Below are 22,869 nucleotides of genomic sequence, written 5' to 3'. Positions count from 1 at the left end.
GTGACTTGATGGCATGCCTGATCAGGGGCACCTTGTTCTTACTTGTCCCATTGTTTCTGCCATTGTTGCTACTAAATAACGCATGAAGCTCATTGAAAGCCGAAATGAGCCTCGTGAGGACTTGCTGTGTCCCTCTCCCTGGGCGCTAGCCTCTGTGTGTGTAGTGTTCAGGGGACCTGGTCCTGACAGTTGTTTTTCAGGTCACCCTCCCTTTGTTTAAAGAATGGGAGGATGACAATGACTTTCTCACCTGCTTATCCTTAAAGGTCTTTGGATTGGTAGGAACTGGTGCTAGGAAATTGCTTGGGACTGGGTTAGTGATGTCTTCCTAGATGATGAGTGATATGTGTTGCTGGAGATACTTTTTAGAGCCCTGATCTTCAAAAGAGAGTGCTCAGCATGCTTGTACCAGGCAACATACAAATGCACTGAACACACGAATGTGATGTCCGGGTTTTCCTGAACTCCAAATGCTTTCCAGGGTCCTGGAAGTTACTAGCGCTACATTCCCTGCTACAAATAATTTGCAGAGCAGGGCAGGATTTGAACCTAGAGGTTGCGGATGTCTTCTATTCCTAGGTCTTGTGTATGGCACCTTACCAGCATTTCTCTTCTGCTCATGACTCCAGTGGTGACTTGCAAACAAGATTCCAACAGTGCCAGGTTTTTACCCCCTTAGGTGGGCTCTCTAGGTTGCCATGGCCAAATTTTGGCAGGCAGTAATAAATAGTGGAAGGCAGTAGTCTCGGGTAACTCTTAGGTCATTGCCTGCCATGAAAGCTGAGGGTCCTTAGCTCCTTGCTGACCACATAGACCTGAAGAGTGTTAATGAAATGGTGGGACCAGACACAAGGGTGTGTTATGCATCTCCTGCGTAGCTGTTCCCTTCTGCATCCCATGTCCTGGTCTTGCAGTGAGCTCTCTTGCACATTCAGCAAGTGGAGTCTCTGTCCTTGAACTAACTGTTCAAGTTTCTGCATAAGGGCAGAACCGCTAGCAGAGACTGTCCTTGCTGGGACATGTTCTTTGGCCTGTCATAGTGAATCAGCACAAAAGACGTTAAAACAGATGTTTCCGTAACGCCTTTTAAGGATGAGGAGAGATTTGCTGCATTTGCCTGGGAGTAATGGAGACCAGTACATTGTGTTTTTGAGGATCTTCCCCCTTTTATAACCAAATGGCCTTATCCTGTTCGGTTCCTCCCCTCTTCTCCCTTTCTCCTGGATGTAGCTTTCTTAATCACAGCAAAATAAATCCTGACAGACTGGATGCGAGGCCAGTTCTATCTGCTCAGTGCTCTTCAGCGCCAGAAGTCCCTTCTCTGGCTCTTGACCCCTGGACACAAAGTCTGTGCTTGCAGAGGCTCTGCTGTTAGGAGGGGGACTCTTGCCATCTAGTGGGAGGGGATGGTAAGCCTCCAGGACCTCTGCCATCCGTCAGGATAAGACGACAAAATGCAACCCTCCTTCCCGGACTTTTAGTGCGTGAGTCCTTTCACTGCACGTGTGGGATTAGCTCACACTGCTTTCCCACAGTGTTGTCACTGCCTCGAATTGGTGAAGCTGGATTTCTCAAACTCTTTTCCTTTCTAGAAATCTCACTCTTTTCACATTTTTTAGGGGCAAAACTTTGTTTATACCCTTCTGTACTCATCTCCCGGATGGCTGAGTTGCACAGAGGGAATCTGTCAGGAACTTGTATGTATGGGGAAGGATGTTGGTGTGTGCTGGTCAGATATTGTATGCCACCTGCATTTTGTCAGGAGATTGCTTGGGGGAAGTTGCCTTTCAACAGCTGACTCCTTGAATCAGTGCTCAAAGACAGCTAGGATCTCTGAGTAATTGCTCTTACAGATAGAGAATGAAAAGTACTTGCAAAGTGCCTTGCACTTGGGTCTTCCTTGGCCTAGGAAAACCAGAAGCTCGCATTCCAGTTGGGAGATTTCAGTACTAACTGGCCTCCCCCCACCCCTTTCTTGAAAGGTTAAGGAGAGAAATACAAGGAAGATGGATGTGCTTTCTCTGGGTATGTGCTGCTCTATTGTTCAAACTGCCTGGGACTGAGAAGGAACAGCTGCTGTCATGTACAAGAACAGACGTCATCTCTGAGCCCCTGTGCCTGCTACAGAAATATATCTGCTGCAAGTATTTCACGGGGCTTCAGGTTTCACCCACCTTGGCGCATGAGCCTTTCATTTGCTCAGAGATAGGTGTAGTTAATGGATGTTAAGGTGTGTTACTCTTTAGACGATGCATCAAATTGAGAGCTGGAAGACATGGGTCTATCACAGATCTCATATGAGGCTGCTCTGCGCTTCTGTTTGGATGGGCCGTTTGTGAAGAGTCTGGACTTCAGCAGAGATCTTGTTTTGGAATGTTTTTGTAGAGCTTTGAGGTCAGCTGTGCCTTAGTGAGCTAATAGGAACTGCAAGACTGAGAAGTTATGAGGCCTGCAGATTTGAGGGGGTGACTGCAAAGCATGGAAAATCAAGTGGGTGATGGAAACTAAGCATGATGTGGTCGTTGTCTGCATTGCATTGACCATTAGACTAGAACACATGCAGAGGAGGAGAAAGAGAGATCTCAAAGGATTGAAGTTATTTCTTATAGAAAACAAATCTCATTTTTCCAGCTTTGCTGGCTGAAAAAGAGATGTGTCATGCAAGGGTCCCTCCCTGAGTAGGAGCAGCGCAAGTTTACAGTCCTTTCAACAGCAACTAGCAGTAGCCAAATAGCAGGGGATGGGAGTCTGGGAGGTCAGTTCAGTCGCTAACAAACTCCTGATGTGGAAATCGTAGAAATTCCAGTAGGGATTAAACATATTATATAAATTGGTTTATGCCTTTTTTGAGGGATGCATAGACCTACTTCTCCAGAATCGCTGGTGTTTGTTAGCTACCCTGTGAGCTCAAAAGCAGGGATATAGCTCTCCAATTACACGTTGCAGGAACTTTCCACTAGGGCCAATTGGTGTGAAAGTTGCCACGTGTCATTAACACTCTTACAGAGCAGTCAGGTCCTTCAGTTCTTTAGGTATCGCCTAGATCATCTCTGTGCGGAGCAACCTTTACGGAGCTTAGTGTATCTGCTCTATGAATTTGAAAGGTCAAGTCAACCTGCGGCTCCAGAGAGTCTACAGGGTGAAAACACATGGTTTGGGGAGGCAATGAGCCTTCCCTTTGTAAAAGAACTGAAAATTGGAGAAGAGAGATTATAGAACCTAATAGTGCGTACCTAATTTTTGCGAGCATGGACCATGACTGTGACTACTTGGTCAAAACCAGTCTTGACTTGTCCATATGGCAAGGCGTGTCCTTCAGGCAGATGCAGAAGAAAACATGTAGGCAAGGGATGTGGACCTGAAATGGTGGCTGTGTGTATGGCCAAGAGACATTCAGCTGTAGCTCATACTTGTACAAGTATTTTGCATGAAAATATCTATTATGTGTGGAGTCACTGAATGCAGAAAATCAGTGCCCGCTGTTAGCTATGGTGTTGCTGCCCACAGGGGTGTATCTTTGCCCCTTTGTTGGAAGAAGCTGAAAGATTACTGCTGGGGAGAGGATAACATGGGGTGGTAGATCGGTGCTTCCCTCCTGGTGAAGGGCAGCAAACTCCACAGAGCCCCAAGAGCAATGAGGTGACAGTTAAACAGGTTGAGAGGTGATAGGATGGCTGGTGGGCTTGGCAAGTGGTTTCCCTGGTCTCCTGTTTACATGATCAGATGATTCAAATCCAGTTTGTGCAGCATTTTTTTCTGTATGATTTTGAGAGGTTTTCTGGTTGGTTTTTTGGGGTTTGGTTTTTTTTTTTTGCTAGGTGCTTTTCTCTTGGTCTTAACCAGCTGCAATATGAAGGGGGCAGCAAATTCCCTGAATCCAGCGTGTTACCTTGAAGAGCTTTGCTGAATTCCGGCTGAATGTTTTGCTTTATGCAACCAGCAAGCTCTTCCATCAGCTGGAAGCCTGCATGGCATTTGCTGCTTGTATCCTTACCCGACCCGGGCATTCGGCAAACATTCCTCTAGCAGGCTGTCATGTTTCTCCATGCCCTGATCAGCAGACGCTCACACATTCCTTCCTCTGGCCAAACTGCTTCCAGCTTCCTGCCAGTCTGAAATAGCTCTGCTCTGTGGAGCTTCTGCTGTGACACGTTTTTCCCCTGATGTCCCTGAGACTGAGCGAGGAGCATCTGGCCAGGCTTGACGCACGAGGTGGTGCTCTGCTGACAGCCATGATGCGAACTGCAATTTGCAGGATTTCACCTCTTTCATGAGCATTCCTGGTACAGGAGAATTAGGGCACTGCGGACTAGTGTGCAAAACCTGGTGCTGCTGACCACTCGTGCTGGCTTCCCTAGGAAGAAGAACCAAGCTCTGTTTCAGTGGCATCCTGGGTTTAAGTCCTGACATCTTGATACTCTCTATATCACACCAAGAAACAACTGTCCTCTTCTAATTTTTTTTTCCCCCTCTCCTTTAACGGCACGATTGACCTTGGGGAACCGGCTGCTTTACCAGCTCGTGGGAATGTGGTTGTCATGTCCCTACCGATATTATCAGCTGGTGTAGTCTCCTCTGGGTGGGTATCATCTCAGAAGCCTGCTATGCCAGTAAGTAACGGGGCCATTCTTGTGTTGGACTGAACCCTCAGTTCTGGACCAGACTACTCATGTAGAGAGCCTGTGAAACAGACAGCAAGAGAGACTTTGTGCTGAACACCTTACAGTCTCTTGTAAGCAAGGCTGAGCTTATCAGGTATTGTCAGTTTGTTCAGTGAAGAGCTATGACCTTACTTAAATTATGCAGGGCTGCATTACATTTCCAAATTAGCTTCCTTTCTGTTGCCAGCATGTTGCAGATCCCTCTTAATGTTGGTGCCCGGTTCAATGCAATATCCCTTTCCGATAAAAGGTGGCATCAGAGAGTGGGGGAAGCCTTGCACATCAGTGCCAGAGCAGCTGGGACTAAGAACAAATGCTGTTTTTCCTGTGGCTGGGGTTGAGAAAATGGAGCTGTGCTCTGAGCAGGAAGCAGGCGTTCCTTGGTGTGGGTAAATTGCGTTTAGGAAGTGATGAAAAGCCTGGGAAAAGGGAGAGGTCTGATGAGAGACATGTTCTTGTAGGCTTTGGTGTTACGTTGCTGGAAATGTATCCAGAGATGTGGATTAAGCACTTGAACTTTTCAAAATAATTAACAGGCTTAATTTGAGAATTGATGTGAAACCAGGCAGGACTAACTTGGAAGAGTATGCTATAGGCAGCAGTCCTGTGCTAGGGAAGGGCTTGCTAGAAAGTCCTTTACAAATATGAATATACTGAAATAAATGGGGATGTTCCTGCGTAAGTTAGCCTTTGGGAATACCTGCTGTTCTCTCTGTGCCTATCAACTTTCTGCTGACTTCTTTGGAAAACCCATTGAACATAGATGTAAATACCCGAGGTCAAAGCTGGTGAGAATAAATTTCCATTCTTTGGGAAATGCTGACGCTTCAGAATGTGTTGCTGTCCAAAATTGGGTCAGAAGACAAAATTTCAAGGTCTTCTCTGTAATAGAGATTTGAAAGCCACGTTTTTGTGTTATTTTCACAGTTACAGAAAATGGAAGTGAATAGAATTGTTATGATGCATTGAAAACCTAAATGAAAAAAAGTACAGTTTTAAAAACACCCCCCCCACCCCCTCCAGTTGAAAAGATTGCAGAAGTTTACAGAAGCCTCAGAATAATGTCTAATTGATTTAGCTACTTCTTGTTGATAGAAGAACTGTTTCAACTAGCTCAGACCAGTGCTACTATTTCACTGGTAGTTGTTCACACCACAGATACTCTGAGTTTTCTGACACAGCAGAGGTTGAGATTTTTGATTGGTCTGTTGGTTTTTTTATGGAGAATTGTTTTTAGTATCTGGTTAGTCCTCGGGATGTCACGGAATATGGAGTAACTCTTGCTGCAGATCTAGATGGTTTTTAAGTATGTGCCTTGGTTTGAGCTGCTGTAGTTACGAGCTTGAAGAATATCAAGCCGCTGGAAAAGCAGTTGCTGGATGCTGAGGGGCTAAGGTGGGTGATACCTGAATAGCTGGGGAGATTGGCATGCTGCAAACTATAGAAAGGGGTGTAAGTCTGAAGGTGCTCTGCTGTAAGACCCTGCACTCCTCTGTGTTTGTAGAGTGCTTAGCACTGTGAGGCTCTGAGTCAAACTGGGGTGCTTAAAAACTGCTGTGATCACACTGTATTATTTAATTATTTAACATGCCAATTATATTAATATGATTCTCAATATTTGTTCTCTAGGAATGTCCTGAGAAAGCATTCATGTTCCTAATCCACCTCCTTCCTTGCAACTCTGGCTAGATTTTCCCCCCCGACTTTCTTTTCTCTTTGCAGTCCTTCTGCTCAGATTACAAGACAAGCCCATGATATCACCCGCTATGAGCTGAGGCTAAAGGGGCTGGGTCTTGGGAGGGGTTTGCTTGACTAACTCTAGTGAAATTTGCCAGGAAGCAGCAGCTTCTTGCAGCATATTTCTCTGGCTGCAGGATATTTTCCAGCGCAGAGGGGACCACTCAGACAGCGCGCTCAGCCCAGAAGAAAGAACTTCATGAAGCACGACAAGACAGAGGTCACCCCCAGCACAGCCTACCACTAACTCCAAGGTAAATGCAGTCCTGCCGAGACTGCAAGCCAGCACAGTGGCATTACTGCTAGAGATGAAGGGGCTGATGAATTAGTTTAAACATTTCTAACCCTCTCGTGCTTCGGGGCTGGAAGTTTGATTTCACTTCTTCCCTTTTCCCTTTGAATGTATTTTCTTTCTCTCCCATCATTTTGTTATAAAGTCTGATGTTTAGACATAACAGGCTGGGAAGAAGGTAGATGTTTCTTGTAATTCCTGTCCCCTGAGACTTGATTTGGCAGGGGTGAGACAACACAGATATTCAGTGTCACTTTGCAAAGATGTTGTGACCAAGTTAAAGATTTTCTCCCCTTGCTTGCTCACAGGCATGCACATATGAAATAAAAAAAGACATGTTACAAACGGTCTACAAGTTCAGACAATGCATACTCTGTAATATTAGTAAAATATGCTTGATTTAGACCAGAAAGCTACAGTACATGCCATCAACATTGTGTAAATGTTACCAGCTAAACTTCAGAAGCAGTTTAAATTCTCCCCTCTGAATAACTGTGCTCTGTCAGAGGAAAAGGCTTCAGTGCAGATGTTTCCCATTGGCAGAAGGTGCAAAACAGTTATGTCCCTAGTTAAGAACCTTTTCTGCTGTCATTGCTTGGGATTCACAGCCCCTTGCAAAGCAGCCCTCAGCCTACCAGCAACTTTCTTTAGGCTGTTTAATCATGCAGCAGTCACAGTAGTTTTCAGGATGACTCTGGGATATGCAGTGGTATCCACCTGAAAAGTTGCAGCACAGAAACATGGGATGTCTCTCTCTGCAATGAACCTAGCCCAGGTTGAGTTCTGATTCTTCAGCATGCATACAAATAACTCTGCCTTCTTTTAGATTAATTTTTGTTGTTTAATTTAAACAGATGTTACCGTGTGTGGGTTAAAAAAAGATCTAAAGACCAAGACAGTTTAGAAGACTCTAGAGAAAGATCCTAGTTTAGCTATCTGGGAGCATAGTAGGAAAACTATTTAGCATCTCTATAATCAGCTCATAAAGATGACATTGCAGTGCTTTCAAATTTGTACCAAATAGAGGCTGAAAATAATTGCTTTAGGGTTTCTACTTGCCAGTTTAATTTAATCTGTACTGAACCACCCACAGTGGTGGAATTTCCTTGGTTGGAAGCTAGAGAGCAGTTAGAAAACGTAAAATGAAATATTAGCATGAACTACTGTAATAGCAAAGCATATAGGGAGAAATCGCATCTTCAGCATAGTGTGCTGGATGCTTGTTGCTGCAGGAATGAATTTCATGTGGTCTTAGTTCTAAGTGCAGGATGATGTTGGAAAGCACCCCCAAAAATGGGTTACTAACATGAAGTTTAATACTTCAGTCAGGTGGTGATGAGGCTCAAGACAACTCTAAGATTGTCTGCTGTCCTGTCAGATCCAGTGTGGTGTTTTGTGAGTGCTGGGGCAGGAGTGCAGAGATGAGGTCTTTAGAAAAACCTTCAAGAAAGTTTTAGCAGCTTGGAAAAGCCACCAAGATTGAAGAGGGTGTTAATGATGTAGTAGAGGACAATGCCTTTGTCTTCAGCAGGGTGATTTAATAGAGAAGCCATGCATTTTGCTGAAAGTGCTATCCTTTTGCAAGTTAAGCAGAGACCCTAAAATGCATGCCTAGTAATGTTCTCTGGATTTTTTTTCACTAGTTTGACTCCCAAGTTCATTGTCTTTACCTTACTGTACCACTAACTTCCCTTCTGTTTTTTCTGTTTCTTGCTTTTATGTTTATTTTAACCTTTTATTCTTTCTCCTCCTGAGCTGTTTCATAACATTCTTGGTGCTGTTTAAAAACACAGTGATGTCCTTTCTTAGAGATCCTAACTCCAGTGGATGGAATGATCAACAGATCAACCAGTCAGTCGGTTTGCAAAGCACTTTATGTGAAATCCTCTGGGAGCTCATGTGCTTGTGTGTGTAGATACATATTTACTATGAATGTCTGCAAATATACACATAGAGGAGGAGAAGTCCTGTTCTTAATCTGTAGTTATGCTGATGGAAGTTTGATATTTCATAGGCAAAACAACATGCTGTTCTGAAGTCAACCTGTCCTATATCTGCACTGCTGATGGATTAGGCTGTATTAATTAAGACAGCATTACGCAGGGATGTGAGGGGCATCTGCTTCTTGGAGGATATCTAGTATTTGCTAATGCTCTTCAAACTTAGGTCATGCACATATCTAGCTCTGTGTGTGTCAGCGTGGATTTTAATGTGGTACCTTTTTGCAGGATCTTTATTCATGAATTAATTGTATGTGTCATGAACTAATTGTGTACGTTTCATGAAAAGAGGAGTTGAATCATATGGCTCTAGTTGCCACTGCTGCTTTTGCTAAGTACAAACAGATTGCCTGGTCATCATAATCGCACCCACTAGCTGCAAATTAAAGAACTTATACTACTAGGTTCAAAAATCACTTTTTCTGTTTAATTGTCTTGGAAGTATATTTGGGAATAAGTTCTGTTTCCTATTAAGAGTACAGCACAAGGTCTGTGGAACAGCCAGCTGGTGCTGGCCAGGACCCTGAGAGTGATGATGATTCACATCTCTGTTTGTCTTCATTCTCCGATACCAGCAAAGGGAAGAGATAAGGAAAATAAAGAACTTCCCAAAATGAAGCATATTTGAATTGCAGCTGTGACATGGAGAGAAGACGCTGCATGTGTCCATCTGATCCTCAGGCAAGTTTTTTTTGCCTTCTAAGATAAATGAGTGCATCAAGGTACTAAAACTGAAAGCAAATGTGAATTGCTTCAGTTGAAGAAGTAGATCTGAGAAGAGGCCACAGCCTGGATTTGGAAGCTGTAAGAAGCGTTCAGCTGAGCCCTTTCATGAAACATGCTGACCGTGGATCTGGGTGTTTTGCCCTGCAAAATTTGCTGTGTCCTTGCAGCTTTGGAGAGCAGCATACTTCTAAACATTTGGATATCATAGATCTAATCAAACAATGATGCAAAGGGCTTTGGTTAGGCAACTTCCACAAACACTGATTTTTCTGTTGTTAGACTTGTAGCTGTCTTTTAAAAGAAAACGCAAGAAAAGTGCCTTTTCTTTCCTACTCTCCTAACTAGTGTGTTTGTCCGTCAGAGCTTCTCTTCTCTTGGCTAGCTTCAATAGCAAGTGATGGCAAGCAACATACCTTCCTGGGCTATACACATCTTTTTTTGCTGTCTGTTCAAAGTGCTGTCTGTTGTAGTTTATCCTCATCAGCTGGCAAACACTCCAAACTGTTTTCTGTTCCAGGTAGTACATACTTCAGTAAGCTTGTGGGAGGTGGTAAAAAAAGAGGGTGTGTATGTAGGTATGTTTGAATGTGAAGCAGAGGCCAGAAGGTTCTTTAGTAATTATTAAATAATGTTGTTTCTCTCTTGAGGGAGATCTTGTGGCTGGTAAAGTCATGGCAAGTCTATAGCTTTGGATCGTGTAAGCTTTACATCTGCTGCGAGAGGGCATACTGGGACTTTGCTCTCTCTTTCCCTGCAGCATCCCAACGGACGAGAAGAAGCAAGTTGCATTTGGTAGCTTCCCTGATGTAAACAACTGTTGAATTTGCTACTGGCTGCCCTTGGCCAGTTTGCAATAATGTGAAATTTGCTTTCTTAAGGTAGCTCTCGGCTCCCTGGTAGCAGGTTTCAGTTCCTGAGCAGCGACAGCTCTCTAAAGTGACTTATGAAAGCCCTATGCTAATCAGAGAGCTCCAGGGAGCCCGAGTGAAAGGGGTGAGCAAACGGCAACAGCTCAGTGGTACTGGCTTATAGGCATCGGTTCTTTTCTCCTCAGCTGTGAAGAGACATCCAGAGGAAATGTGTTCCTTAGGGTGATCACTAGCGGATTATATTGCCATCCTTCTGGCTTGCAGAGTCTCTGGATTTGTAACATATCAAAATGTTATCCTGAAATGATTTCTGCTGTCCTGCTTGTTCTGGGCTCTGCCTTGAATCCTATACAGCATTTTACTGAAAAAAAAACTTTACTTTTTGGTTAGATGTCCCCAGCAGCATTTCAGCTTCCTTCAGTCATTCAACTTCCACCTTCAGCACACTCTTTGGATTGCCTTAGCCTTTGCTGCCTCTCCTAAAAGTGGCTGTGTACTGACACCAGAAGGGGCTTGCCTGACCCATCAGGTGTAGCAGGATGGCATCTCCTCCCTGAGGAGGCCATCCCAGCCACAGGACACCGTACACAAGTTTTGTTATCAAGCCCATGCCATTCTGCTCTTCTCCAAGGCAAGTTCAGTTATGCTGAAGTCAATCCGAAGGATGTCTGGGGATTTCTAGGAAGAGAGTTAAGAGTGATGGTGATTTTTCTGATCACCCCACTTAACTGTGTCCACTCCTTAACCACTGGGGTAGGTACTGGTCTTACATTGCTCCTCCAGCTAATGGGTCTTTGCTGTAGATCTGGATTTATTGCCATTGCTTGGTATATCTGGCCCTGCCAGTGACTTTTATGTCTTAGTGTTTTCAGAGTGTGAATGAGAGGGCTCTTGTTCGTGGTTTACACCAGGGTTATAATCAGTGGGGATTTAATCTACGAAAGCATTAGCCCTAGTGCCCGCAGCAGGGCTGAGTCTCTTGGAACAACTGGAGAATGTATCTGAGCTCTTACCCAAGCGTGCGGTAGCATTTCTGTTCACTTCAATAGTACTGGAGAGTGGCCCAGTGTGAATTGCCCTTGCGTTGGCTGGAGAACTGCTTCCGAGGTAGTGGGAAATCCTGTTCCTGTCCCACGGCCGTGCCTGCTGCGGGATGTGTGAGCGTGCCTGAGGAATGCACTTTGGGCGACGGGGCATGGAATTGGAAACGCAGGGCGTACGATTCAGGCGATACCGTTTCAAGTGGCTGAATACCAACTCTTTGGTGCTCCTGGCCAAGACCCAGGCGTGCCAGCAGTGGTCAGAGTGCTAATTGTCTCTTCCTCCTGATGGATGCCAAGCCAAACGGAGCATTGCTGGATCTCCAGTCACAAAGGACTCAAATCAGCCACTCCAGAATTTCCTTTTGTTGCCTGGATAAGGATAGGAGAAGGAAAGCTGGTGTTTCTGGTTTTGTCTGAGCTGATCTATTGTTTTGATGATTTGGTGAAATTAAAAAAGGGATCCTTGCTGGTAGGAGCAAGCTTTTGATCCGGGGAGATGAATAGCCTTTTAGTTTCACCTGGTGAATTCTCTGAAGAAGTAAAAGCTCAATATTATTTTGAAATGAAACTGTTGCACATTTCCCTGTAAGCCTGTGTCCATCTGTTCCCTTCAAGATTTAAGAGTGGAGTCCCGAAAAGGGCTGAGTCAGCAGCTAGCAGGAGCATGCTTTAAAGCCTTAAATTACACATTAATGTGGCGATGGAGAATCATCTTATGGCCTGAAGTACAGGATGGGGAGCCAGGAGACCTGGAGTATTTTCCTGGCTTCTCCACTGACTTTATTCAATAGGTTTTTAATGTTCTGTCTTGGATTCTTTTGAATGGGGAGACCAAAATATATACTTTTAGGATTACATCATTAATAAATCTGGAGGCTATTAAAGAGAGGGTGTGAGGGGAGGAATGAGCCCTACAATAAAGGGAATAGCCAGCACAAACCAAACGTCCTGCAAATCTAAGCCTAGGTTTGCTCTTGGGAAGTTCAGCATGTGCAGCTTTCTTTGAGACTTGAAGAAAAAATGTGTCCAAATCTTGGTCACAGCAGCAGAGGAGTGGGATTACTTAAATAGTTTCCTTATTAAATTTTGTTATTGTGGCTTATAATGATGTGTGTGTGTGCAGTTGACTCCTATCTGATACCGTCCGTGTTTGCTTCTTTAAATGCTCTTAAGTGAGTCTGTGGCTGAATCGTCAGCGTTCTTATTGAAGAGCAGTGATAGTTCGATGCTGGTGCAGTAAAACTAACGTCTTGTAGCTAAGGAGAGAGATTTCAGGAGGAGCCAGGAAAGAATAAATCCAGGACTTGTGTGGCTGTTGTGCTGTGGGGTGAAAGAAGTGGTGTAAAATTTTCTGTGCTGCTTTATCAATCCTCTACACTAGTCCTGTGTTACTGCTTGTCTTGCCTCCCAGTGAAAACTGACCCGGATGGTATGGATGGATGCCTCTGCCAGAAGATGCCTGAGCCTCTCCGGTGCCGTAACTCCCTGTTGTCCCTCCTGACCAATCTTGATAGGAGACAGAAAGCTGAGAGCTTTTTTCAGTACTGCAGTGTTGGGTGGCTTCCCTGGACGCTGCTGGGCACACTGGGCTCCTGAAGTTTCCCCATTGTACCTGGGCTGCTCCTTCTTGTGGAAAGACTAAAATATGCCTGTGTTCAAATTCCACTGGATTCCGCTTTTGCTGACATCGTGACTTAGTCTGAATAGCTTCTCTTAGCACCTCAGTAAACAAGACCTCTGGGTATGGGAGGTTTTATTTCTGGGGCGATGCAAACACTGTGAAAGCTTTGTCTCTTAATGTTTGAATGTGTAACTATTTTGAAGCGGATGGTAATATGACCTGAAGGAAAAGCGGACTGTGGTTGCTAGTACACACTGCAGTGTTGTCTCCTGAAGTATGTAGGATTTCTGCTATTCTGATCTTACAGAGAATTCCTCCGGGATTCGCTTCCGCAGGTGGAATAGGACTAGAAGGGAGATTTCTGAATGTTTTTCCAGTACCTTCCCCTGGGCCTTCGAGGAGCCCCTCCTGATCCTTGCAGGATTCTGACAGAGATGAGATACGATGCTGTATGACCTGAGCACAAAACGTGTGTGCCCGGAGTCATTTTCCTTAGCAAAGGTTTGGGATTGTGTTCATACAGGCTTGTTAAAATTCCTCTTTGCTAGTCACACTTCCCTCTGTGGAGCAGGGGGCTCTCAGGCAACCTTATCCTCCCTTGCCAGGTTTTCTTCAGTTCTATGGTAAACGGGGTTTTTTTCTTAGTCTCGCCTGACTCTGAAGTCTCTAAACTTTTGGGGAACAAAAGCAAACCTGCCTGCAGTTGCCTTTTGGAATCTTGGGGCTCCTGAGGTGTCTGACTCAGCAAGGCTTTGCCAAGAGTGAAAATTACACCTACTATATTTACTATAATCTAAATTAGTATCTCCCTGACTACTCTGGGTATCAATTAAAGTAACCTGGAAGTCTGTTGTGACCCACCGCCACCCCCCTACAGCTGCTCATGGACCATGAGGTCTCCCAGTGCTGGGACTTTTTGAAAGGCTCTGGCATCTTGCAGTGGTCTGTCTGCTTCATTAATTAACGCTTCAGGGAGTACCGCTCTCAGCTGGTAACTATTACATCCTGCCTCTGAATGGTTTCCCCAAATTGTTGTGTCTTTTGGCTGAAGTCCTTCAGTAAATGACTCAAGAGCTTTGGTTCGAATAGAAAGCAGTCCTGGAAACTGGTGTTGCACAGCTTTTAGTGATTCCTTGGCCTCTGATCACGAAAGGCCCCTATTAACCTGAGCGCAGAGCTGACCGCTGGTCATTGTTTGCCTTGGCACAAGAGGGACGAGTGAAACATGCTGACCTGCTGGTTACGTGCTGTTTGTTGATCCTATTCTCCTGTAAAATATTCTTATTTAGTTTACTGTTGGGCTTTCTGGAGTATCATAAAACAAAACTGTAACCTAGAGGGGAATTTGGCATATTCTGTTAATTATGCTGACATGCCTTCTAATCTCTTGAGAGCTAGAGGTCCTTCAGGACTTGACTGTAAGGCTACTCACCACATATTATCTGCCTTTGCCTTCCTAAATATCCTTCATGTGGCTGCCTGCTACACAGCAAGACCGTCCAGATGCTTCAGAAGGTCCCAGCAATATATAAACAGAGCACTGCGTTCTTGTGCGTGTGGGACAGCCATGGGAAAGCTGTAATGGCTTCTTTAGAAACCTGACTGTGGAGCTTTCAGCTAAGTCAGGGCCCTGCTACCCCTCATCTTAGTTTTTGGAAAGAGATTGTTTCAGTCCAACTTAGGTTATGATTCATGTTTGCTGAGGCTTTTAAAATCCAGTTTATGCAGTAGCAAGGAACAACAGCCACATAAAATGAAGTAGGTCAAAACAGATGTTTAAAGAAGATTAAAACTGAAACCCAGATTTTTTCTGAAGACCACTAGGCTTGCAGTTCTGCTAGGCTTGAAGTTAGACACACATTTTTACTTATAACTAACGTATGTTGTTCTTCTCCATTATGATCTAAGGGGGTTACTCGAATTTTTTTATACTGTTCATGACAATTGCTCTGCCTATGTATTTATCCTCTGGGCTAAAAACCATCTTGTATCCATGAAAAACATTGCAAGAGGTTTCTTTTGAAATCAGTGCTAGTAGCTATTGAAGTCAGGCATGTCTGACGAGTACTAATGTGCCTTGACTCAGGAGCCTTTTTTTTTTTTTTACAGAACACATGTATCCTGCCCTGGCGACTGCATTTGCTTTGGGAAATCTCCTTTGTTTGCTGCTGGAGGGGAGCAGCCTTGTAAAAGCAGTTGTACTTCTCTCCTCTCTTCCCCTCCAACTCTCTCTGACATGGGGCAGGACTTTATTTTATTCCTCTCTCTCAGCCTCACCTCCTGACCTGCAAAAAATTGAAAAATACCTTGTTTCCATAGCAGTATTTCTCTGAATGCCTGATGAAAATGTAGGAATCTCAATCTTGTGAAACCAGTGTGAAAGTACATGGCTCCTTGAAACCAAATGTTTGTTTTCCAAGAATTTTTTACTGTATATTCCCCCCACCCCGATTTAGTTAGACCTGTTGTAAAGTCTCCCCTTGCTTTTCCTGTTTCCTCCCCTGATGTCCAATGCTAGACTTTTAACCCACATGCTTTCTATTTCATTTGTCTATTCCTTAGGCAAATGCCTTTCATCCCCAGGTCTCAAAGCGCTTCAGTAGGAAGCTCGTGATCACCAGCCTCGTTTAACACAAGGGAAATTGAGGCACAGCCTTGGACGTGACCTGCCTGAGGTCACACAGCAGGTCAGTGTCAGAGCTGAGGTTTGAACTGATGTCTCTTGAATTTCAGGCTAGTTGCCTGGGATTTCTGATACATCTCCTCATTAAGCAGCTCGAAAGGCTGGTTAATGTGTTTTGCTATATCTTCATAAGAGTATGTGGTGATCTGGTCATTTTTTAGGGATAGCTAAGACCTAGCAAAAATACTGGAGGATTTTAGCTTCTAGACATCTGGTTTTGGAGCCAAGTCTTTCCCCTTCTCCGTCCCCTTTGGTGGTTGCCAGGAAATAATGCAGCTTTAAAGGGCTGGGGAGCTTTTTCCCACCGCGCTCTGGCATTGCTTCATTTGGAAACTATTGAATCCTCAACCCCCACGTGTGCTGCTTGACCACGCCATGTGCTGGGTGCCTGAATGAAGGCTGGGGAGTACGTGAGCGAGAAGTGGGCAGAAAAGGACCAGGATTTAAACCCTGCACAGCAGCGTGACTCATTAGATGAAATTCCTCTAATGAGTCAAAAAGTTGCTGGTTCATACCTTAAATGACTAGCTTATTTAAGGATGTAGCACTTGTATAACAAGTCCCTATCCAGACTTGGCAACCGAAAACTGGAGACCATTAGCCACTACTCCATTGGACAGACAAGGTTAGCCAAGACTACTTCTGCAAAGTGTCTGTGTACAGTAACATATGTTGATTCTCTACAGATGAAACTGGACGTGCAGTGACAGAAATAAGTCTTCTATCATTGTACTGGGAAAACAGACTTCAATATAAATACCTCATTTCTGACCATATTATTATACATTTCATTACCCTTCTGGTTTTCCACTGTTTAAGTGGTGGTTTTGGCTTCTTTATTGAAGGAGATATGGGAGAAAAATGGTTCAGTTCTGTCCTGGTAGGATTTGAACCAAGGTTTGCTGTAGCTCGCTGGAGCCACTGAACTACTAGATTTGCAGAGAAATAGAAGAATCAATTGTTAGCACTTGCGACCTGTAGAATTTTGCCCTGGAAAAAAGTATTTTCCAGCTGAAACTATTTGGCAAGTTGACCTAAACTTACAGATGGTTTTAATGGGGTTGGGTTTTTTTTTTTCAGTTTGTTCATCCATCCCACAAGAAATAATTTACTTTGGTTTTTACAGGCGGCATTGGACATAGTCTCTTCCATAGCTTTATTCCCTGCTGAAGCAAGAGATATACAGTCTATGTCATTACCAAGCCTTACTCAAACTTTTCTTTCATTTCAGGACAGCCACACAGTACCTACCTGCACTGATTGGCAGCTGCTAGCAGAGGATTTGGCTCTGAGAACTGTGAGCACTGAAAATGGAAAGCTTCCCGGGTTTTATCCATAACCACTGTTTCACCATGCTGTTTTTCATCTCCCTGAGCCCGCTGGGCCTTGCCCAGTATGAACACTGGTCCTACCTCCCCGGTTACCCTGAGCCACCCCCACAAGTGTACCAGCCCCCCCAGAGACCGGCAGATGTTCCCAAGATCCAGCTGCGGCTTGCAGGGCAGAAGAGAAAACACAACGAAGGCAGAGTGGAGGTGTTTTACAGCGGCGAGTGGGGCACGGTGTGCGACGATGACTTCTCCATCCATGCTGCGCACGTGGTCTGCAGGGAGCTGGGCTATGTGGAGGCAGTGTCTTGGCTACCCAGCTCAAAGTATGGAAAAGGAGAAGGTAAGGTAACTCCAGAGCAGTGGTATTGTACTAGCTGTCTCTCCAACCCCCAATAATTCTTGACCTGTCACTCAAATTTAAGATGTAGTGATATTTCCTGCAGATGTAACTGAAATCGCTTCCTGGTGAAGCAGTGCCTCTTTAAATCAGGGTCCCATTAGATTAAACAGCTTAAATAATAGGTGTTTCCTTGTTTTGACTGAAACAAGTTAAGGAATGATGAGAGAAAGAGCTGAAGGACCAGATCATGGTGTGTGAACTCTGGCAGGGGATGCTGGGGAGCAGCCGGCGGTGGATGAGGGCAGGAGGCTCTTCAGCAGCCAATACAGCTTATCAAAAGGGAAGCTGCTCCCACAGGTGTAATGTATAGATGGTCCATTTCCCTATTCACGCTTCCATTGCCTTGCAGTGAGTCAATCAGGGCCTCTAAACACTCCTTCCCCCTATTCTTTTTTTCCTCTGAACTGTTTAGGCTCTAAACAGACTGCCTATGCGATGCTACACAAAGCTTTCTTTTGCCCTGTTAGCCTCTCTAGAAACAAATGCATCATATTCTGCAATGTAGACTAGCCTACAAAAGGCACACTCCCAAAGGAGTGTGCATGCTTCGTGTCCTATATAGGACTATATTTATAATAATCCTCTTGGACACTCTCCGGCCATTCCTGGTGGGGAAAGGCTATTCACCTTCACCCCAAATTGTACATCCTTTCTTGCTCTTTGAAATTGTACATGATGGATGTGTGGATAATTGTGGATTGCACCTTGTTGCACCTCATGCCCAAATATGTGCTGAACAAAGATTTGGAAAGGTGAATGTTTGTGTGTTATAGCAATGAATTCTTAAAATCACAATGCTTGAGAGAGAATAGCTCTGTAATAGTATATAACTCAACAGATTTAATTGTTGTCTTTTGATATGCTGTTAGTTAAATGTTGACCTACAGAGAATTTTTTTCTGCAAACATTGAAGCCTGGCACACTGTTGATGTGACCCACAGAGAGATTATTTCCACTGCAGCAGGGATAAACATGCTGTATGTCTGTTACTTAGCACCACTCGTTAGTGCTCACACATATAAACTTGCCCGTAAAAGAGCAAGCAGGCCTTAACAGTGACTTGACTGAAATGCAAAACCTTGAATGTTGTCCCAAGCTGTGGATTTTGGCTCTTGGGATAGAGTAGGAGATTTCCAAGCGAGAAAGAGGCCATGACATTTGAAAACAAACCAGAAACTGATTGCCACGTGATTTAACGGGAGTGAGTGTTCTCTGCACGCCAGAATAGCGCTGGGTAAATCCTGATGCAGAGAGCCCGTGCAGGGGGGATCGTGCCTTCCTCAGACCACAGAGCCAGGCTTTGCGGGAGCTCTTTCTGCTCTCCTGTTTGGGGAGCACGGCGAGGACTGGCAGATGCATCGGCTGGTGATTAACCAACTGAACCCATTGGGGCTGCTGGAACAAAGCTGGGACAGCCAAGGGAAACAGCTGCAGAATCTCCTAGGGGCTCTGAAGGTCAGGCAGTCCTTTCTGTCCAAAGGACGTGTTATGCTCTTCAGACAAGTAAAGCATTTGGTACCCTAAAATATGGGAATTGCTTGTTGGCCCTTGCTCCCTGCAATTTAGGGGGCAAATTGCAGGGGAGCAGCATGTGCCCAGCACATTTCCAAAGGGAAAATGAGCATTTTGAAAAGATGAATCTCAGAGATGCCGTTGGGTCTTTTGCACTCAGCTGCTCTTGGGAAAATATGACCTAAATTTTGGAGGTGACACCTATTGATTTTTGTCTGCTCATCTTAGAATTGAGTCTGAGGGACCTGATTTTTTAAAAATATAATATATATATGCATGTACACGTGCATGCTCGTGTGCACACGCACACACTTTTTGCTGGAGGGAAAAGGGTAATTACAGTCTGGAAACTGGATCTGGCAATTTGTTTTCAAAGAGCACCCAAATAACAGGAGATTCCAATCAACAGTGGTTTGTTAAAGCTTTTGCAAAAATCTGCTTTTAAAAAGTTAGGGCATTTAATCAAAACTTTGAGCTGTCTCCTACAAGAGATTTAATGAGGATTTCGTAAATGAGAAATGATGTAAAGAGAAGCATTAAATACAGAAGGGATGATTTGGTGAGTATGATTAGAGGGCAGGGTCTAATCAGCCAAATCGAGGGGACCTGATGACACTGCGTGCTCTGAAGTGGCTGTCATCAGAGGAGGTCAGTTACCACTGTGAGCAGGACTGCAGTGGAGATCTGCTTCAGGCTGGTGTTTTGTTTTGTTTTGTTTTGTTTTTTAATTACCATGCAGATAAGGGAAAGGGAAAGCTGCGGGGCAGAGCTGTTTCCAGTTAGTAAGTACTTGAGGTGGATAGTTGATGTTCCTTAGCTGTTTTATACGAGTTTATTTTAGTAGTAATCTCTTCCCCTGACATAGTAAGAGCATAGCAGCCTTACTTGCTTTCAGTACAATCTAGATTTACCCTCTTTGTGAGTCTGAGTTCTATTTTCTTTCCCCTTCAGGGAAAATTTGGATGGACAATGTCCACTGTAATGGCAAGGAGACCACTCTGGCAGCATGCACTTCAAATGGCTGGGGAGTAACTGACTGCAAACACACCGAAGACGTGGGAGTGGTCTGCAGTGAAAAGAGAATCCCTGGCTTCAAGTTTGACAACTCATTGCTTAACCAAATAGAGGTAAACATACTTGAAATTACAAGCTGCTGATCAAGAGCCTTCTGCAGACAGGGATGTCTGCTACTACGCATTATAGGTTATCCCAGCTGCATCCTTATGGTTAAAGCAAACTCTTGACAGTGCTTCTAGATGCTGGCTAAAGATGCAACTTTCAGGTCTGAATTTCAGCTGTTCAGAGCATTATATGTATAATAAGAATTTGAAAGGTTTTTTTATAGCATAAGTAAGGAGAAAATATGTTACTCCAGTTCCGCAATCACTTTTCAGAATTGAAAACTAGTTTATTATATTTCTAAGAATGAATTTAATTTCTAAGAATGAATTTAGAGAGATAGGATGTGTGCTGTACTCATAGACCTTACGCCTGGGTGACTTTGTTGGTTCGTAGTACTAAATTACTGAGTTTTCTTTCTCCTGACCCCTCCCTCTTGGTACTGGGAGCAATTTGGAGGCCTCTGGTTAACAGTTGGGATCAGCAGGTAGGCTTGGATTTGGAGGTGAATAGGGCTTATAACCATGGCTTGAAATGGGTGGATTTATAAGGAAAGATATAGAGAGATTTTTGTACAGTTTGGCTAAGTGATGACGAAGTAACCATGATAACTGTATAGAAATATTTGCGGGAATGGGGGATTAGTACTGGAAGTTGATGAAGGGAATCGAAGAGAGGAAAACGTGGGCTGGTCACTGGGGGAAAGGTTCTGGATTGTGACTGGGTTAGACTGCTAGGCTGAGGTTGAGACTCTTGGGGAAATGACAGAAGCAAAATGCTTGAATCACCTTCCAGTGGACTTGTTCGATTTCTGCAGAATAAAGAGCTGGTGGAATGCTGGGCTGGAAAGAAGTTGGGCCGAGCTCTTCAAAGAAAAAAATGTGGGGTGGTTTTTTCAGGTTGGAAAGTATTTGTGGTGACTCAGCTAACATCTCCCTTGTTTCGGATGCTCTGGTGTTTCAGTATGTGAATTCAGTGGTTGCCCTTGGTCAAAATTTATTGAGAGAGCCTATCCGGTAACCACAGGCAAATCTTATTTTAAGCAGACAGGGAATCTAGGATGTATTGCATATCACAGTGCTGTTTCCATGGCTGAGTCTTGGCTGTGGTCGTGATCTGAAACAATGGATACAGCTGCCTTTATCACTTTAAAACAAAATTATTCTAGCAGTTACTTCATAGCCACTGATTTAGAAGGGGCCTCCCAGCATTTTCTTCTACCAGATTTTTCCATTGGAGGTTAATGCAGTGCAGCGTACTTGACAAGGGAAGATAATATGCTCAGTCAAACCTTTCATTGCCCTGCTGAGGCTTTAGGAGGAGCGCTGTATGGGTGAGCAGGCAGCGTTCAGCACTTTCATGGAAGGCTCCCATGCAAGGGTGCAGATATAGGATATATCTGAAATTCTCTTCATTGCCTTGACCTTGCTTCACTTGGCTAAGGAGGGAAAGGAGGCTTTCCGGAGGGATCCCAAGCTGCCTCCATCAATAGCACTGTTGTTGCTCAGGGAATGAGGCGAGATCATGGAACATAAGTGATGGTTTTGGCAGACGCGTGCGTCCCCAAAGCCACAGCGAATCCTCAAAACAGAGGCCTGGAAGAAAAGATGCTTTAGTCTAGACAGAGGTCACTTCACTCTTGAGATGCTTCAGATATTAATCATAAAAGCTTTGGAGGGCTCTGCTTTTCCATTAGCTAAGCACTAGAGTTTGACTAATGAGTTGAACACATTGGGTAATTGAGGGCTAGCTTGTGCTGATGCTGTGTGGGTGCTTAAGCTTCACGTATGATAAGTAAAATGAATCGTGAGATTGAAGCAGTTTGTGTAGCAGAAGCCTGACTCACCAACAGGATCACTCAGGAGAAATAGGTGTAAGAGAAGTCGTGTTCCCCATGTCCTGGCAGCTCTTGGGAGCTGTGTATGGATGAAGGCATCCACTGACGTGACAAGTAACAGCATTCACAGCAATTGCTAAGGGGCACTGGTGAATAAAGACAACTGAACTGGTGGGGGGGGGAAAAGTAAAATAGAAGAATAGCTTTATTTTTAAGTACCTGCACTAAGCTGAGAGCTGTCAGCCTGGCTGTCCCTGTGACTTTGTCCTGGTGGTAGAAAATAGTGTTGCATTTTCTGGGCAGTGGCTGCCATCACCTTCGGCTCTACGTGTCCGTGTGTGTGCTGCTCCCCTCCCTATCGCTGCCTGAATTTTATGAACTACTTAGTGCCATACTGTTGCTTCTACTCTGCAAAACCAAGCTGATTTTTCTCATATCCCTAGAAGATCACTGGCAGCTGAAGGGTTCTTTTTCTGCTGATTTCATTGCAGCAGCATTAAGGCTAAAGGTGATGTGCTATAAATTTTTAAGATGCCATTGTGGAAGGACTTTTCAGTCACAGCTAGCTGTCAAATGTTTAAACTCTTTCCCCTTCTCTCAGCTTTCCTCCTCTTCTTAATCTTTGCTTTATCTCAGCAGCTGGCGTGACATAGTTTGAGTCAAAGATGATGAGCAGGGTTACTCATAGGGTCATAAACTCCAAAACAGGGAGGTCAAAAGGCTTGTGTGACTGCAAGTTTAAAGTCTTTGCCCCCTCTAACATGCCTGGGAATTCTGCATATCATACCTCGCATTCATCAGAGGAAACATCATCGTTTTGTAAGCTGCTGGGTTCTTTAGTCTGTAGCCCAAAGCTTGCCCAAGTGATGTTTTCTCATTGGAATGAGATCAGGGGTTGAGGGGCCTGGAATTTTCTACTGAGCAGCAATGCTGTGGTCGGGTCTCTCCACAACTCCCACTGGCTTCAGCTATTGCACTGACGGAGCTAAACCAGTACAAATTTCCCACTGAAATTTCCAATGGAAGATACTTCAGTTT

The 22,869-nt window shown here is 44.4% G+C and overlaps 1 protein-coding gene across 3 annotated transcripts in view; it reads left to right on the top strand.

Moving 5' to 3' along the window:
* The window catches only part of LOXL2 (lysyl oxidase like 2), a 63,563-nt gene that overhangs the window by 699 nt on the left and 39,995 nt on the right, over window positions 1-22,869 (top strand). The window contains exons 2-5 of one of the 3 annotated variants that reach the window (XM_050910226.1): window positions 6,536-6,652; window positions 15,512-15,636; window positions 16,864-17,303; window positions 19,827-20,002. In XM_050910226.1, coding sequence (XP_050766183.1) covers window positions 16,943-17,303; window positions 19,827-20,002 — 537 coding nt within the window. In that variant the 5' untranslated portion in view covers window positions 6,536-6,652; window positions 15,512-15,636; window positions 16,864-16,942. The remainder of the gene's footprint in view (window positions 1-6,535; window positions 6,653-15,511; window positions 15,637-16,863; window positions 17,304-19,826; window positions 20,003-22,869) is intronic. The other 2 variants (XM_050910225.1, XM_050910227.1) reach the window with 2 other exon arrangements.

This window comes from Gymnogyps californianus, chromosome 23, assembly GCF_018139145.2.
Source record: "Gymnogyps californianus isolate 813 chromosome 23, ASM1813914v2, whole genome shotgun sequence".
NCBI lineage: Eukaryota > Metazoa > Chordata > Aves > Accipitriformes > Cathartidae > Gymnogyps > Gymnogyps californianus.
This window is presented reverse-complemented; position numbering and strand designations above follow the sequence as displayed.